Source organism: Macaca fascicularis, chromosome 2, assembly GCF_037993035.2.
Source record: "Macaca fascicularis isolate 582-1 chromosome 2, T2T-MFA8v1.1".
NCBI lineage: Eukaryota > Metazoa > Chordata > Mammalia > Primates > Cercopithecidae > Macaca > Macaca fascicularis.
In genome coordinates, this window is record NC_088376.1 from 34,878,147 (window position 1) to 34,896,006 (window position 17,860).

The 17,860-nt window shown below is 39.0% G+C and overlaps 1 protein-coding gene across 9 annotated transcripts in view; it reads right to left on the reverse strand.

Moving 5' to 3' along the window:
* The window catches only part of CPNE4 (copine 4), a 509,383-nt gene that overhangs the window by 374,711 nt on the left and 116,812 nt on the right, over positions 1-17,860 (reverse strand). For all 9 annotated transcript variants that reach the window (XM_045386989.2, XM_074031048.1, XM_074031049.1 and 6 more), the window contains one exon: positions 10,362-10,542. In XM_045386989.2, coding sequence (XP_045242924.1) covers positions 10,362-10,542 — 181 coding nt within the window. The remainder of the gene's footprint in view (positions 1-10,361; positions 10,543-17,860) is intronic.

The window sequence follows — 17,860 nt, forward strand, 5'->3', positions numbered from 1 at the left end:
CACATAAACAAAAACTCTTTTAGATCAAACTTCTTGCTTCAGGCACCAGTAATCCTACTTACATGTGAAAGGGATTAGCCTAAGGGGGTAGCTGAGTTCTAATGAGTTGAGTTCTTCTTCTTCTGCTAAATGAGAAAAGGATGGTTCTCAAAAATCCAAGTGTCTTTGGAGGGAGAATATGGAGAAATGGACCATGGAAATGAAATCCATCTAACCATTCAATTACAAACATCTACTGTGCCAAGGGCTGTGATAAGTTATGGGGATGCAAGAATCAATGAAGTAGTCACAGTTTCAGTATCCCAGAATCACTTTCCCAGTGACCTCTAGACTCATCTCCACTGCTCTGCTTCTAGCCATGGGACATTTTTAATTACTTTAATTCTCAGAAAAGTTTGGGCCTGAAAAAGCATTTTTTTTTATACAAAGCATTTTTCTCAAAGAATGACACATAAGCAATAATATGTTCGATAATAACACATAGTGAGCACTCACTCTGTGCCAGACACTTTTCTAAGCACTCTACATGTATTAACTCATTTAATCCTCACAGTGACTCTAATGAGGTAGGCACCATTATGGTACCCATTTTGCAGATGAGGAAATCAAGGCATAGAAAGGATTGAGCAATTCGCCCATTCTCACAGCTTATAATGGCTGGTCCAGGACTTAAGCTTAAACAGTCCAGCCCCATAGTCTGAGCTCTGAACTACTACTATGCCATGCACAACTGGGAACCTTTAGGAGGTCAGGCTAAAACCATATAATTTGGGGATAAGGGAGAGTTCAAATATTCCCCAAAACAGATTTAATTTCTACTAAAAATTCAGTTTTAAATGAATCAAAAAAGCTAAAGCAATGAGTGGGACATTTCCATACATGTCAACGGAGCATGTATTGTTACTACCCTCTAATAAATCATTCTGGTAATTTCTTTTTCTTTTTTTTTTTTTTAAAGACAGAGTCTCGCTCTGTCACCCAACATTCTGGCAATTTCAGTCAGAAACTTTAAGAACGTTCCTACTCTTTATCATGATAATTTTACTTCTAGGGAAAAAAAAATCCTAAATACAGGGTGATGGGGGCCAGATGCCCCATATATATAAGAAATTTATCCTGTAATTATTCATAATAGCAAAGCTTTGAAAATTCATATCCAATAATGGAAAGCTGGTTAAACCAACTGTGGTAGATTTTCTATGTGAAATATTATACAATCATTTAAAATGATGTTTATGACTACTTTTGATAATATACATATACATACACATACACGCTTTATCATGAAATTATAAAAAGGGCAGGATACAAACTATAAATGCTGTATGGGTTTCACTCCAATTACTATCATATCATCACAACAAACACAAATCCTATGTTTAACAGATATTCTTTAAACCAATATTACTAAATGAAGCCAAACTAATAGCACAAACCTGGGAGATTTAAGTAACACAAAAGATGAGAAATTGAGGTGCAAACAATGTAAGTCCCCTACAAACCACAAAGGTGGACACTAATAGGGAAAATATGTATGTAAAGAGTAAAAAAACATAATTGCACAAGTGTCAAATAGCAAAATCTTGTCTTGGCACAGTTTGCATAGAAAATATCTGAGTTTTAATTGATCACGAACCACATGACCATTCTTAATGGAGTTATAGAAGGCATTAATAGAAGTAAAGAGTGCAGGTCCCTGATGTTATTGCTCAACTGTCTTCTCCCTTGATGAAATCTTCCATTGTACTTGATACCTCCTGGTGCCACATTTTAAGAGGCATGGATGCCTTACCTTATTTTACCATCCTGAGATCAGGGACCTACCAACACCAAGACCTTTATTTACCTCATGATCTTAGACATTAAACATAGTTTTTCTCTACAAAATGTTCAGGAATACTCACTCTAAAATCCATGGCCAGAAAAACGAGTGTTTAATTTTGGGAATGATTAAGAGTTTGATTTAAAGACAGGCTTAATAGAAGTAAATCCTGGATACAAAAGAGGGCAGATTCCTAGCGGGCAGGAATATCAGTACCACATACTCCAGATCAACATGAAACACATGGTTTTAGATGAAGACATTGATGAAAGGAATAATTTGGATGCCTAGAACCAAAGGAGAGAAAAACATATCAATTTTATAGACTACTGGTAATTCGTTGGGTTATTCTGCCTCCACGGAGAACCGGATGAGAGAGGTGCAATGTCATGAAGACGACATGGGTATTGGAGACACAAAGATATGAGTTCAAATCCTAATACCACTTCTCACTAGTCTCGTGACCTTGAACATATACATTTCCTATGTGAATGTCAGTTTTCTCACCAGTAGAATGCGTTATCACAGTCCCTATCTTATAATACTGTCATGAGGATTACATGAATATGCATGTAATGACTTAGCATATGGTGCATAACAAACACTCTGGTGCTCATTATTCTGAGAGGAGGACAGTGAAGGATAGCAGGAGCACAGTTTTGAAGTCAGACAGTCTGGGTTCAATTTGTCATAGCTCCTTCACTTACCACTTGTGTGACCTGGAGCAAGTTACTTAACACCTCTGTGCCTCTGCACTATATACAATTTTTTTTTGTCTACTATACCTCAATAAAGATAGAAAAAAAAATAGGCTGGGCACAGTGGCTCACACCTATAATCCCAGCACTTTGGGAGGCCAAGGCAGGAGGATTGCTGAAGGCCAGGAGTTTGAGACCAGCTAAGCAATGTATCGAGATTCCATTTCTACAAAAAATAAAATTAGCCAGGTGTGGTGGCATGTGCCTATAGTCCTAGCTAGTTGGGAGGCTGAGGTAGGAAAATTCTTTGATCCCGGGAATTTGAGGCTGCAGTTTTCCCATCAAAGTTTTCCCAAATGGGAATCTGATGCAAAATCACAGTGGAAACTTTGTGAACAAGTGAAGAATTTGAGCTATGATTGCACCACTGCACTCCAACCTGGGCAACAGAGAGAGAGACTCTGTCTCTTAAAGAAAAAAAAAAAAGAGGATGGAAAAAATAAAATAAAATATAGATGAGCACAAGTTGCAAGATTGTTTTGATAATTAAATATGACAATATATATAAAGTGCTTAGGAGAGTACCTGATACATAGTTTAAGTACTCTCAATATACTGAAGGTATTACAAATAGATCATCATTGTCATTCATAAAGAGATAAAATAGAATGAAATTACAAAGGAAATACGATTTTTAAGGAGATAATTATCAATAGTGAGTCTAATTAAACATGCAAATAGGCACCCAGGAAAAGTGTCAAAAACACCTCCTTTGAAATGTTGAAGGTGAGTCAATCTAGAGGCAGAAGACTCCTAATTGTACATGTCCTCTCAAACCCTCCAATCTGTAGTTTCATCTTTCAAATGACCAGCATGGGACTCAAGGTACACTATAAAAACTGCTGGGGACCAATGCTCCATTTGAATGCCCAGAATGTGGCTTGCCAGTTCTTGAGGCTAAGGATGCGAGTAAGGCTAATGTCATGGTGTTTTCCTCTATGCATGAAACCAGATGTTGTTCCTCTGGCTGATGAAATTATCTTCAGGGTATGTAAGAGAATTAAGAGCCAACACAGATTTCAACTCAAATACTTTTTGCTCATCTGTAACCTGAATTTCCCTTCTCGTGTAATTCTGTTTTCAGACGTTATGACATTGAAAATGTTGAGATTTTAATTATAAGGAATCCAATTAGTCACATATGCAATCCAGTAATCTTATTTTCCTATATCTAAGTGCATCACTTAAAAATTGAACATCATGGAACCATCAGCCTCTGGTCACAGGGACATAACCTCAGGCAACAAGGAGAAAATATTCTCTGGCTGTAATATTTGATTTTGTTTTCTCTTATATTCAATGCTCAGGGTAAGATTTCTAATATCACCAAGATCAGCTTTCCTTTTCTTTTTTTTTTTTTAAGAAATTATTCTTATTAAGGATGTGTTAAGGGGGAGGTATAAAGCAACATCAAAGTTTTCCCACATGGGAGTCTGATGCAAAATCACAGTGGAAACTTTGTGAACAAGTGAAGAAAACTGTTGTTTTTTATCATCTGTCATGCTAGGTGTTACCCATCCAAACGTTACAAGTCAACAAAGTGTGAACAGAAAATCTTTCGAGAAAGAAGCTTGTCTGTGATATCCAGAGAGAATGTTTTAATTGAATTAATTTTCATTTTCTAGCTCTGGTCTATGTCCACAACTGGGAGGTTAACAGTGTTCCGAGACCTAGCCAAGGGAGTGTGGGAGTATAGTCTAAACTCAAATGCCTCCAGGGGCCACTTTTGTAGGGCAAGTGAGTGAGGCAGGTTGACTAGCAGGAGGCACAAGCACAAACCTCATATTTTGTTAAAGAGAAAAGATGGTCATTATCACCAGCTCATTGTTGCCATAGGATTAAAGACCCCACACTGCCAGATTTTCTGTTTTTTTTCATAAAAAAACAGAGATCTGGAGTTATGAAAAATCTCATGATCTTTAAGTTTTGGCAACTACTACAAAGCTTGTTGGAACACTGTGAAGACTAGACAAAATACGTCTGCAGGCAACAGAAAGGCCACCAGATTCAAGTTTGCAAGCTTTGATAAAGCAGAAATAACATGGACTTTGGAAGCAACCAGATTCCAGCTTTACTGTTTACTCGTTGTATGACCCTGGGCAATGTATTAATTCTCAAGCCTTAGCTATCTTTTCTAGTTAGTAAAGCTTTTATTGCAGAATAATTGTGAGGATAGAATGTAAAATATGTAAATATGTAAAATAATACATAACTGGCATCAACACAGATTGATGGCTACTTTAATTCATCACATAAATGTTAATATTGCTCATCCCATTTTCATAAAAGTTCTAGGCTTTGGAGCAATGGAAAATTGAATACCTTAGGTACAGGTAAAATTGCTATTTTGAGTTTTATCCTCATGGTTTAATACATGAAAGGGTGCTGGCCCACTATTATCCCAAGCATGAGAGGAACCTGTTTTTTAGAGTTCTTCCACAAGCCCTCTAGCCCAGAAAATTCCAAAGCCCACTTCTCTGGGCAAGCTCAACAACATGGGCACACATTATCCCTTCTGTGCTGCCAGCAGGGATGCTAGGCCATATGGTGACCAAATCCTACATCTGGGAAGTGGAGTGGGGAGGGGGAAGAGAAAATGAAAAATAGTGGAGGGATCGGGATTAATCACCAGAATTATAAGGAGTTCAAACAACTCTACAGGAAAAAAAATCTAATGATCTCATCAAAAAATGGGCGAAAGATATGAATAGATACTTCTCAGAAGAAGACATACAAATGGCAAACAAGCATATGAAAAGGTGCTCAACATCACTGATCATCAGAAAAATGCAAATCAAAACTACAGTGAGATATCATCTCATCCCACTTAAAATGGCTTGTATCCAAAGACAGGCAATAACATGCTGGCGAGGATGTGGAGAAAAGGGAACCCTTGTACACTGTTGGCGGGGACGTAAATTAGTGCAACCACCATTATGGCATGATTTATTTTAGTCCCCCTCCACATAAAGGTAACCTAGGCACCCTTGAGGTGGTCGTCCTACCACACATTCAGGGAAAGAAAAAGATTTAAGTCAAGATCTCATGTTGAGTCCTCTTTCTGAAGGTCACATGACTGTCTGAGACCCCAGCTCTCTGTCTCTAAGATTGTGTGAGATTACTGGACACTGAGGTTTTTGAGGACACAAGCCATGGTGCTCAACACATGCTGGGGTTAATTTAAATAGCTGTGTTGCTTTTTCACAGAGCTATTATCAGCAGGAAATAACATAAGTAGATGGATATTGTGAATATAAAATACTATATGGATATATTATTGCTACAAACAATAATCTTGTAGTAGAGTCCACTGATAATTGATATGTTACATATAACCACACTAATCATCACTAACAATAATTACCAACAACTCACCAAATCCCATGGTTCATCATAACATGTTTCCATATGGAATTGATCCAAAGGTAGGTAGTTTTCAGAATTACTTAGAGCTTCCAAGAAAGATCTCAATAATTGTGTGTTAAAATTCAATGAAAAAATTGAATTAATATTGATTGAAGTAACCTCCTAGAACTTTGGAGTATAATTTGGGTGTTCCCAATGAGAACAAGTACTCTGCCAACGATAGGGTCACTGCCAAGGGCCACACACTTACGAGCTTGGTTCTACCCAGGCATGCCCAGGAATAGAGCACATGCTCCAGTGAACTGAATATAAGTCTTTAGCTTACAAGAGTCCTTGCCTTCTGACTCTCTGAGAAGTGTTTGTACCACTCGATTATGATGCTTAGTTCCAGGAGCTAGTGAACACATCAGGACTCACCAGAAAGCAGGAAGATATTATTTCCACTCCTCAAAGGAAGATGAAAAGCATTCTAAATTATCATTACACTTAACTGTCACCATATACTGCCATCATGACATAGCCAGGAGTTGATGAAGAGGGATTTTTTTTAAAGGATATGATCCTAAATTAGGGAAATGAAAGGGTATGAAATGAAACTCTCAGTTTGCAATGTATTTCAAAGTCCTAAGTTTTTTTATTCCCTCCTTTCTGTCAATAAAAATCATGGCCATTATTAAAGATTTACTATAAGTTTTCACCTAATAAAAATATTTCCGGCCAGGCATGGTGGCTCACACCTGTAATTTCAGCACTTTAGGAGGCTGAGGCAGGTTGGTGGACCCATCTGGTATGAGTAGGAAAAATAGAGGAGTTGCAGGCAGGGCTGGAAATGCTGCCTTGAAGGGTCCTCCCACTATGATCCAGCTTCTGCTAGATGGCCCAGTTGTTTGGTTCTGGGACTGCCATCTTCTCCTTTTGTCCCTCTCACCCAGAGGAGTGCTGGCTCCCTTAGAGGGTTGGGAAAAGGGCAGAACCCTTGATTTGAAACATTTGCCAATGTCTGTGGTGTAAATACTCCCTGACTTGCAAAATTCCTGAATATTTAACAGTGTGCTCTCAGGAGACTATATAAGCTGATTCCAGCACATGACTGCTCCAGCCCTAAGCAGAGTTCCTGTTGTTCATTCCTGGGTTCCTTCACAGCCCCTATTTAGGTTTTCAGTATTTTCAGCTTCTTTGTTACTAATTATCTAATTATTTATCTTAGCCACCAGGCATGCACTTTATTTATATTATATCCTTACTGTATATTGTTAAGAGAGCAAAATTTATTAAACTTCTTCTATAAGTACCATAATATAAATGAACCATATGACTAAGCAAGCTAGAAATTAAGCTGATATTATTGGTTATAGAGTGAGACTTTCTACATAAAGGAAGCTATGAATCAATTTACACTGTGGCACAAGGTTCCTATCACTGTGCACAGGTGGCAGTTTGTGGTAGCTGTGTGCTATAGTAACACTGTAATAGGACACTTTGGAAAAATTATTTGACAATATATATCAAAAACCTGAAAAGCTTCCTATTATTTGTCCCACCAGTTCTACTTAACAGAACTATTGTAGGAACTCATCCAAAAAGAAGAGAAAATCCTTACGCACAAGGATGTTTATTGTGGATTACTTAAAATAGGGTATATCTGGAAGCTATTTCAAAGTGAAAAAATTGACAAATTTAAATCCATTTGATGGGATATTATGCAGCTTTGAAATTACAATGATCAGTATTATAGCAATGTGAGGAAAAGCACATACTACTAAGCAATAAACTTAGGAAAGAAAATTTTATAAGCATGATAATAATCATATGAGAAGATGCATGCCAGAAGAAAAAGGCTAAAATAAATATATACAAATAATAGTTGAATTATGTTAAGGGGTTATAAGTAGATGGATTTCTTGCCTGTAATTTCCAAGGAGTTACTTTTTTTATAACGTAGGCATTCCATTTCATTTCGTTAAATAAAAAATAATAAGACTTACTAACAAAGTCAATGAGAATATTTAGAAGGGGAAAGAAAAGATACTACACATTAAGACACCCGTGAATACTGTTTTATATTTACATCCTAAGCCTTCGATAGGCCTGAAGTTAAATTAAGATTCCCCAATCTGCCTATCTGCATTCATTTTCTATGTATGTTGACTCCTCACCTAAATTTCACCTGCTCACTAACTGCTATCAAGCCTTTCTTTCAAAAAAGTGGCTGATATTACATATCTACATACAATTAAACATGTTGCCTCTCGGGTCTTTTGAACCTTGTTTCTACTATAGAGTGGAAGACTGTCTCTGAGAGCGGCACCTTCCGGCTGTTTATAAACAGGTGAGAGTAGTATTAAAGGCTTAAAGAATTTGGTCCTATGGATCCAAAACAGGTCTATTTGTGCTCTGATCAACATGGCTTCAAATCCCTTATTCTGAGTTCTTTATTTTCTTAGAATAAGAACTGCTTCCTCTGCTACATCCTCTTCTCCCTATTTCTCCATTTACATCAGCTAGATCTTTAAAAACAAGGCTTACTTAGACCAGGTACCTAGATGCAAAAAAAAAAAAAAAAAGGAAAAAAACCTTAAAATCAGTGCTCATTCAATTTGTTTTGAATTTTAAATAAACAAAACCTAGCTGCAGAATTCAACCTGAAATATTGCCACACAAACCACCAAAGACTGATACCAGTGTCCAGCATAATTATAAAATAGTAATAAAGATCTCAGGTTCTGGAGCTCCAATGCATGGGTTTAAATATTAGCTTTTCCACTTATAAGCTGACTGCTCTTGGGAAAATACTTAATCTTTTTATCTTTCCATTTCCTTGCCTGTGAAATGGGGATAATATCTTGTAGAATTTTTGAAAGGACTAAATTGGTCATTTCATGTAAAGCACTCAGACTAGTGCCTGGCACTTAAAAAGTACCCAATAAGGTTTAGGTCATATTGTTTTAAGTTCTTGCTCCAAAAAATAAGTATTTCACGATGTGTCCCCTTGTTCTTCCCCAGGTACCACCATTAGTCACAGAAACATCTGGCCAAGTGTAGCACAGTTGATACAAAGAACCCCACTGTTTTTCCTAGAGCTTCTCTCCACTGGGTCCGTGATCAGTTAGAGTCTAGCAGGCACAAAAATGAATAAATCCTTCCCAGAATAAACTTTTTTTAAAAACCCAAGTCATCTCTTAACAACTTGGGGGCCCATCGCTCTTTGAAGAATGACTCACAGAAATGCCATTCCATTCACACCACTGCCAAGGGAGCAGCTGCCTTGCCCAAGCACAGCAAACAGTGTGTGTTAGGAAACATTCTGAGTGGATATTTTACACATGAGTTTTGGGGGATGTCTGAATGTGGTTTTGCTACCTTCCAAAGCTAGTTAAAACTGCTTGCTCGCCTTATGAGCTTGTAGGCCCCCAGCTCTTTCCTCCTATTTCTGCCATCCCCATCTCCTTACTTCTGAATCTGCTCATGATTTCCACATGCAGGATTCATCTTTCTCCAGTCCTCAACCAACTCAGACTGAGGTAACCATCCCACTCAGCCACATAAACCCATGGGGCTTAGAATGAGTCACTTCTTCAGTCCGAGGACTGAGTTTAATTATCATTGTTGGGTTCCCATGTGGCTCTCTTGGGTCTGCAACACTTCCTAGAATGTATGTTTCTCTACAGACTTATGACTTGTCCTGTGTCAGCTCCGTCCAACAGTCACCCTGTTTTGGGCTTGGTCACAGAACTGGACTTCAGTCTTGGTCCCTACTCCTCAGTTCTGGTCAGCTACCCTGGATAGTAAATAGCTCCACCTAGCTCCCAAAACTGGAGTTTGTCCCTCTACTGCAGACAGATTTCATGGAACTGACTTGCTCATACCTGTCCTCTTGGTTCCCTCTCTCAATTCAGAACCTATGGATAGGACTCTCATCTACTGAGCTCATTCCATCTGAGTAGTCAATTCTCTCTCAACCCCCTAAAACCTGTTTCCTCAAAGCTACCATTCCTAAAATTCTAATTAAGTCTAATCTGAACTCTGCCTTGGCCATAAGACTTTGTCTCTGGAACCAGTTTTTGGAACTTTCTCACCCCAGCCCAGTCTGGGGCCTGGGTTCATGTCTGTTCCTGGTCCTCTTGCTACTTACATGTTGCCAACGAGTGGGCATAGGATGAAGAGTATATTGTGAGTATTTCTTGGTAATTAACAAAAACACCTAAAAAGTCTTAGGCTCATGAATTAAGGGTAAATGTCAAAATATCCACAACATCAAAACAGCAACATCAAAACATCATGATAGAAATGTGATCATATTCACTTATCAAATTTTTTACTTCATCAAAATAAACCACCTGAAGATATAAAATATCAAAACATTTTTGAGCCAATCATCCAGCCGTGCTTCTGTCCATTTCATTGGACATGCCTACCTCAAACCACTGCCCGTGAGACTGCATCTTGAGGATGACACAGGGGTCTGGTTTGGAAAGGGCATCTCTGTCAGAAATGCCTTTGCACGCCACACGCAGCTCAACTTTGGTCAGGCAGGGGCTGTTAAAGATTCCCAGTGTGTTGGCAGCAGACTCATAAATGTTGCTCATCTTCTTCATTCTGTTTTAGGCAAGTAAAAGAAGAAAAAAGAAGTGCCAATCACTGCAATATTTGTCAAAGGAGAAAGCCTCCCAATCACCCTTCAGAAAATGGTTTGACAGTTTCAAACATTGAAGGTATTTATCGCACTTTCCAACCTAGTGACACAGTTCCAGTGAAACAGATCAAAACAAACAAACAAAAAACAGGTGCTGGTGCACTTGGTTAAGAACACTATTTTCTTGTATGATTTGCATACATTTGCATAGTAAAATTTTTAGCCTGTGAAATAAAATTAATGAATTAGTTCAATAGGCTGCAAACTGTAACCCAGCTCTTCAATAAGTGTATGACTTGTGTGAAATTGTACAGATGATTGTTGGTTCATCAATTTAATCACATCTCAAGTTTTCAAGACTAAAAATCCAACTCAACTCCTATGTGATGGCATGGAGAAGTATATCGTTCTTTCTGAAGAAGCAGCCAAATTTCCCACCCCTAAAACTTTGCCCATCTTCTCAAAATGCCATCAGCAAGCCAGCTCCAAGACAGAGGCCCAGCATCTGAGTCCCTGTCCCCAAATGCATGAGCCTATTCTCACCTTTCCCTTTCCCACTCCCACCTGCCATATCAGAACACAGAATCAAAAGGGAGAAAGTGATAGGGAGGAAAAACACAAAGCTTCCTATTCTGAACTTGTGGAAACAGCAGCTACATTTAAGCACTGCAGGCCCCCCACCCCTGCCCATCTCCATGTGATATCCTTTATAACAACACTTTGCATCCCAGAGTCCCAGTGATCCACCAGAGGCCACCAGTGCTCTCCTTCTCTGAAGAGGACTGGACCTGTAGGATTCTCTAAGGAGCAAAATTCAATACCTTGCTTATGGAATTCTGTGTCTTTGTAGATTCATTAGGGAAAATGACAATGGCTTCCTCAACCTCACATGGCATTGGGGCTCTGCAGTGGAATTTCTTCATCTATAAAATGGGAATAATTCCCCTCTCTCTCCTTCCCTTCTTCCACGAATATTTAGTGAGCTTCCCCTTGGTACCAGCACTACACCAGGTTCAACTGAGTACAGCATGCCACCTCTTTTACAGGATGATGGCTATGCTTCAACATTACACATTACACACACACACACACACAATCACACCAACAGCATTTTATTGGAACACAGGCATGTTTATTCATTTATGTATTTATGTATTTCACACACACACACACACACACACACACACACTCTCTCTCATGCACACCAACAGCATTTTATTGGAACACAGGCATGCTTCTTCATTTATATATTGATGTATTTATCTGCGGTTGCTTTCACTACAATGGCAGAATTGAGTAATTGCAATAGAGATTGCAAGTACCACAAAGCCTAAAATATTTATTATGTGGCCCTCTTCAGAAAATGTTTACCAACCTCAGTTCTAAAATATTAGGTAACGGAAATTTGTAGTTTTGGAGAGTTGCAATTCTGGTTTTAATATATGTTGGGAAATTAGTTTTAAGATGAAAACTGTTCTATCTTCTACCAAAGTGAACATTAATAGGGACTTTGGGACATTTGTTTTTTACAGATGAAAAAATTCAAGCTCAGAGAGGATTGGCAGCTTGCCCATATTATGCAATTATTCTAATGGCAGAGCTGGGACTGGAGTACCAGTTTTCTATCTGCCAGCCCAAAGCTATTTTTACCACAGGTAAAACCTTTAGCTGGAGAACTGTTCAAATATACCAAGGAACAGTGGATACAACAAATATCCTTGATTTATTTCAACCTCCGTACAGAGTCATACATCCCTTCTATTCGTAAATAAATTATATTCAAATACAGAAAATGCACAAATTATAAGTCTATAGCTTCAAAAACCATTTTCCCTATATTTTTACAAGTTGTGAGCAGATCAATCACTACAGCAACATAGGTGACAGAGTATACAGAAAATGAAATTTACAACAAAGTCAAGGGAGGGAAATAATCAGCTGGTGGGAAGATGGTTTTGTGTTCAGACAGGTTTGTAAGTGTGCTACAAACTCTCTTTATCAACTGTTTGGTAAGAACAGCTTATTCTTCAATAAATATCTTCCTGAGTTCTGCTTTTCCCAATGCATTAGCTGGCTCCTTGGAATCTATACTCCTCTTCTGCAGCCTTCACTGCCCTCTCCTATCTCCAAGAGCCATCACTGTCCTTCTAACTTTCCCTATCCTTATAGGCTAATGCCATGTCCATCTCTTCCAAATCGACAGTTTTAATATGTGTTAGGAAATACATATTGTATTTTTACATACATATTGTATGCAAAATACTATGCAAGCTACGATGGAATATGGGATGTCTCTAATATCAGTCTTGATTGTGAGGTATAATGCAAAAAGACTACGTCAAGGAGACAGAGAATTCCAGATTCAAATCCCGACTCCTCCATTCACTGACCATATATCCTTGGTCAGGGTATTTAACGTCTCAGACAGTAATACCTATCTTGAAGAGTTGCTGTAAAGAGCAGATTAAATAATATATGTAACGTGATTACCACAATACCAGGTATATTGTGGATGCTCTGATAGTAGCAGCTATTGTTATTGTGTTCTGACTTATCACCAGATAAAATCATTCATGCTTTCACTACCAACCGAAAACCTCTTAGATGTCTCACTATTAAGACCAAACTTCTATAAGTCCATTTAAACGTCTTCTGTATTTGAAACCTGCACAGTCTGAGCATACTACCCTCCAAGAGCACACAGTCATCTTTCAAATCTGTTTATCTGAGGATTCATACACATGAGTCAATAACTCTCACAGGTTCACAAGTCAGACAGTAAAACAATGGTGACAGCTCTTCTAATATTGTGAAGCTGCTTTATCAACTTCCTAAGATAGACAATTTATTCGTCAATCAGTGTTCTTTCCAAAGCATCAGCTGGCTCTATGGGAATCCTATACTCCATAAAAGCCCTTTCTTGCTCCATATAAAAGATAGTCACATGTTATGTGCAATTCACAAGGCATCTGATGGGAATGGCAGGATTCCCACAATGCAGAGGGGTCAATTGTCTCATCCTCCCTCATTTACTCATTTCCAGGTTGTTACAACACTTTTGGTTCAAATGGGTCTGGTTAAGTGAATTTTAGATGATAATATATAGTTTTAACTATCCCTACCTCTCCAATGGATTATTGCAAAGAAATCTTATTGAATGTAAAAAAATTAATAATAATGTAGGCAACCAAACACCATGAAATAGCAGAGGTGGCACATTTTTCTCCTAGTCTGAGGTTCCCGTTGGCCATCATGCTTGCTTAAAATGGTGGCAATCTTATCACATGTGTTAATAATTGCCCAAGATAATTAAAACTTATCAAGACTTCTTGAAATATGGATTGATACATGCAATCACTATAGGATATTCTATATCAACGTATGTAGTTCTTGCTCTGAATTATTAATGCTAGTAAATTTAAGTAGTTTATAAAAGAATAAATATATAAACTGGAGGCACATGTTTAGAGTTTTTTTAATCAATGGAATACATGATTCAGAAATTTTATGGATCACTTCTTTAAGCAATGAGAAACAGACGATTTGAAGCTGGGAAATGGGCATGATCAAATAAATATTTGATAAATATCAGTCTAGTACTAATATGATGGTTGGACTGCAGGAGAGAAAAAACATTTGTAATCATATGAGGCTGTTTTGCTGGTCACTTTCTATTCCTCCTTTTCCCATTGATTCTACTTTCTTCCCTCTGCTCAGGGCCCTAAAAGGCTTACATCCATTGACTGCCAGCACATTGTTGGCAAGTGTTACGTTGGGTTTCACTAAAAGGATGCAGTTTTGGGGAAAGGGGAGAGACAGAACAGCATATTTCTTCCCAACTCCTACCCTGATTGTTAGCAGTAGCCAAGCAAATGACCATAGCTCTATCTGCAAGCCTCCAGATATCACTGGCCTTAGTAACAACACTGTTTCCTCGCCTTACTCCTTCTGTCTTATGAGTTGTAATGTTTTCCTGCCAGTCTTAAGGTGGGCATCCTAGAAGCAAAGCCTGAAACAGGGATTCAGATGCAGTTGATTTCCTTCTCTCAGAGGAGAGAAGAAAAGGGCAGGAAGCAAAGAGGTGGTCTCAGCTGGAGTCCAGCTTTAATCTGATTCCATGGGGGCTCTGGGACATGAATTGTACCCTTAAGGAAAGAGGTTCAGCCTATTTTACTCCATGTGAGAGTCATGCTAGGGATGAGGGGGCATAAACTCTTAGATTTGCTGTTTCCCCACCTTGACTGAAAGCAATCAGGCATTCCCCAGAAAAGAGGCAGCCATGAGCCATTATCAGTTAACACTTGGCAGTCCTTGAGGGAGGGATGCACTTACTGGATAAAGGGCATGTAGGCAGAATATCATTGGGTCTATTTTACCACAATGGTTGGTCTCTAGGAACCTCCTTATAAATTCCTTTAACTTTGACCACATAACAGTAAATTTTCTTTTCATTAAAATCTCTTGAATCAATAGAGATGATTCTGTTTTCTGTTTGGAAGAGAACTAGAGCAGTACAGCTGGAATTAAAAATTAGGAGTGGTGTGGCAGACAGAGGCTAAGATGGCCACCTCCTGGTATTCATGCCCTGTATAACACCCTCACTTTGAGTGTGGGTGAGACCTGTGACTTGCTTTTAACCAATAAAATATGGCAAAAGCAATGGAATGTCACCTCTGCCTTCATGATACCTCAGATAATGACACCATCTTGATAAGAGACTCTCTCCCTTGTTGGTTTTAATGAAGTGGCCACGTTGGGAGGCAAGGAACTGAGGGTAACATTCATCCAATAGCCAGCCAGAAACTGAGACTTTCAGTCCAACACGTTGAAAGGAAATGGATTCTGCCAACAACCATGTGAGCTTGGAAGTAGATCATTCTCCAGTTGAACCTCAGATGTGACAGTAGCCCTGACTGACACCTCAATTGCAAACTTGTGAGACTTGGAGACAGTGAATCCGAATAACCTATAACAGTATTTCTGACCTACAGAAACAGTGAGATAATAAATATAGGCTGTTTTAAGCTGCTAAATTTGTGGTAATATTATCTAGCAACCAATAATTATTAATAATACAAACAGATTCAAGAGGCGCTCCAAGGTGTATGTGTGTGTGTGTGTAAACTCCTTTAGATCAGGGACTACTTCTTATACTTTACTGCATCCTCAGTAGTGCTCATCTTGGTAATATTTCTGGTCTGGTGATGAAGCCAACATAAACCTTCATTTCTAGAGGGATAGGGTACAGGAAAGCAATATGGAGATACTAAAGACAAAATTCCCAGCTTTTCACAATTATACTCAGGGTCCACAGCTTACCTCCTGGTGCCTGCACAAATGAAAGCCCTGACAAAATATACTGGAGTTCATGAGTTCTTGTGCCTGACCTTGACTTTGGAGGTAGTACACAGGACAGTGAAATCAAATTGTTTGGCTCTGTTCCAGCTGAAGCTCACTGCTGAAAGGTGATCATAAAATATGGCTCTGTCAACGAGTGATCAGCTACCTCTAGGCCCAGATAAGTGGAGTAAACAAGTAATTTCACACTCTGCTAGAGAACAGGATTAATATAGCCAGATTATCAATACATTCTCCATGGCTGATTTAAATCCTCTTTGTTGCCTTTCACACAATACCTTGGTTTTAGGGAGACTAATGTCTGCTGAGAATTATTTTGATAAAAGCTGACTTTTGGCCAATTTTAGAAGCAAATTATAATTGTCCTTTCACTCAGATAATTTAAGTTATTAAAAACTACCACTTCAGCATATTCACCTTCTCTAACAGGACAAACTGATCCTGAAACTTAATTAGTTTCTGAAGGAGCTGCAAACAACACAAAGACAATAGAGAACTCAAGAGGGAAGAGAATCAGCTTGAGTTCACAGGGGAACCAGTTGAGCAGAGCTTGTCTTAAGACTGTGTCAAGAGTAAGTGCATAATCACTCTTCTGCTTGCCTTGGCATTATTCAGCCTTTTAAAATGTCATAGTACATCCAGGGAAGGCTGGGGTGCTGAATGTCTCTATCTCACAACATTTCCATCACAATTCAAGAAACTTGTATAAGGGATCTGCTATGTGCCTGATGTTGTGCTGAATGCTGGAGGCACTGAACATCCACTCACTCAACCAGAGATTAACAAGGTGTTATTCCACTCAGACTTGTCAATCCATTTCCTAGTCAACATTCCTCAGATCAAGAGGAGATCTATCTTGCACTTACCCACAGGTGGCAAGCACTGTACCAGACACTGTAAGGGATGGAGGTATAAATGAGATAGTCCACCTGCCTAAAGTTTCATATTCTGGAGCAGTGCATCTCAGACTTGACCGTGATCACAAATCACCTGGGAAGTGGTTAAAATGTAGTTTCTGTTTCAACAGTGTGGATGAGGGCCTGAGATTCTGCTCCCAGATGTTGTTGATCCTGCTAGCCTGCGGACTACACCTTGAGTAACAAGGTTGCTTAGTACAAACCAAGCATCTATAAAACAAGGCAAACTTCCCCCAGATATTACTTATCTTAGGAACAGACACTCGTATATGAGATGCAGGAGAACACAGGGATAAGAGTGCAGATCTAGTATTGGAGCATTTGAGTTTGAATCACAGCTCTACTGTTGTTCAAGTAGGTAGCTAGTCAGGCATGAATAATGTAAAAGAGGGCTCCCCCCACTCCATCAGGAATGTCAGGCGACCATCAGGTGATGGTCAGGAAGTTGTCACACTGTCTCTCTAAAATAATAATTAGTCACAGCCAGTGCCAGGGAAAGGCAGTCTCCATAGATAAAAACACCTGAAACTGATGATCAGCAGCTTTTGGATAAGATTTCAGCAGTTGGGCGAGTAGGCTCAAGCATGCATATTAGGAGGCAAAATGGTACCATTTCACTGGTACATAACCATCAGGGGCATTCCACTGGTAAGGAAAGAATGCCTCAAATGAGCACGCGTACAGCTCCAGTAAACACACTGCTCGTGCTCCCCTCCCACGTGCTGGCAGGCCACTGTGCATGTGGACAACCCACCCCGAGGGAAGAATCAGGGAAGAAGGGACGCAAGACCCCAGAAGTGTGTTCATATATGAAACCCCAAGTCAAAAGGTCAAACTGTGCACTTGTCTGTCAAGTTGCCTGCTTGGCCCTCTTCCAAGTGTATGTTCTTTCCTTTTGTATCTGTTCTAAAGCTTTTTAATAAACTTCACTTCTGCTCTAAACCTTGCCTTGGTCTCTCCTTCTGCCTTATGCCTCCTTGGTCGAATTCTTTCCTCTGAGGGGGCA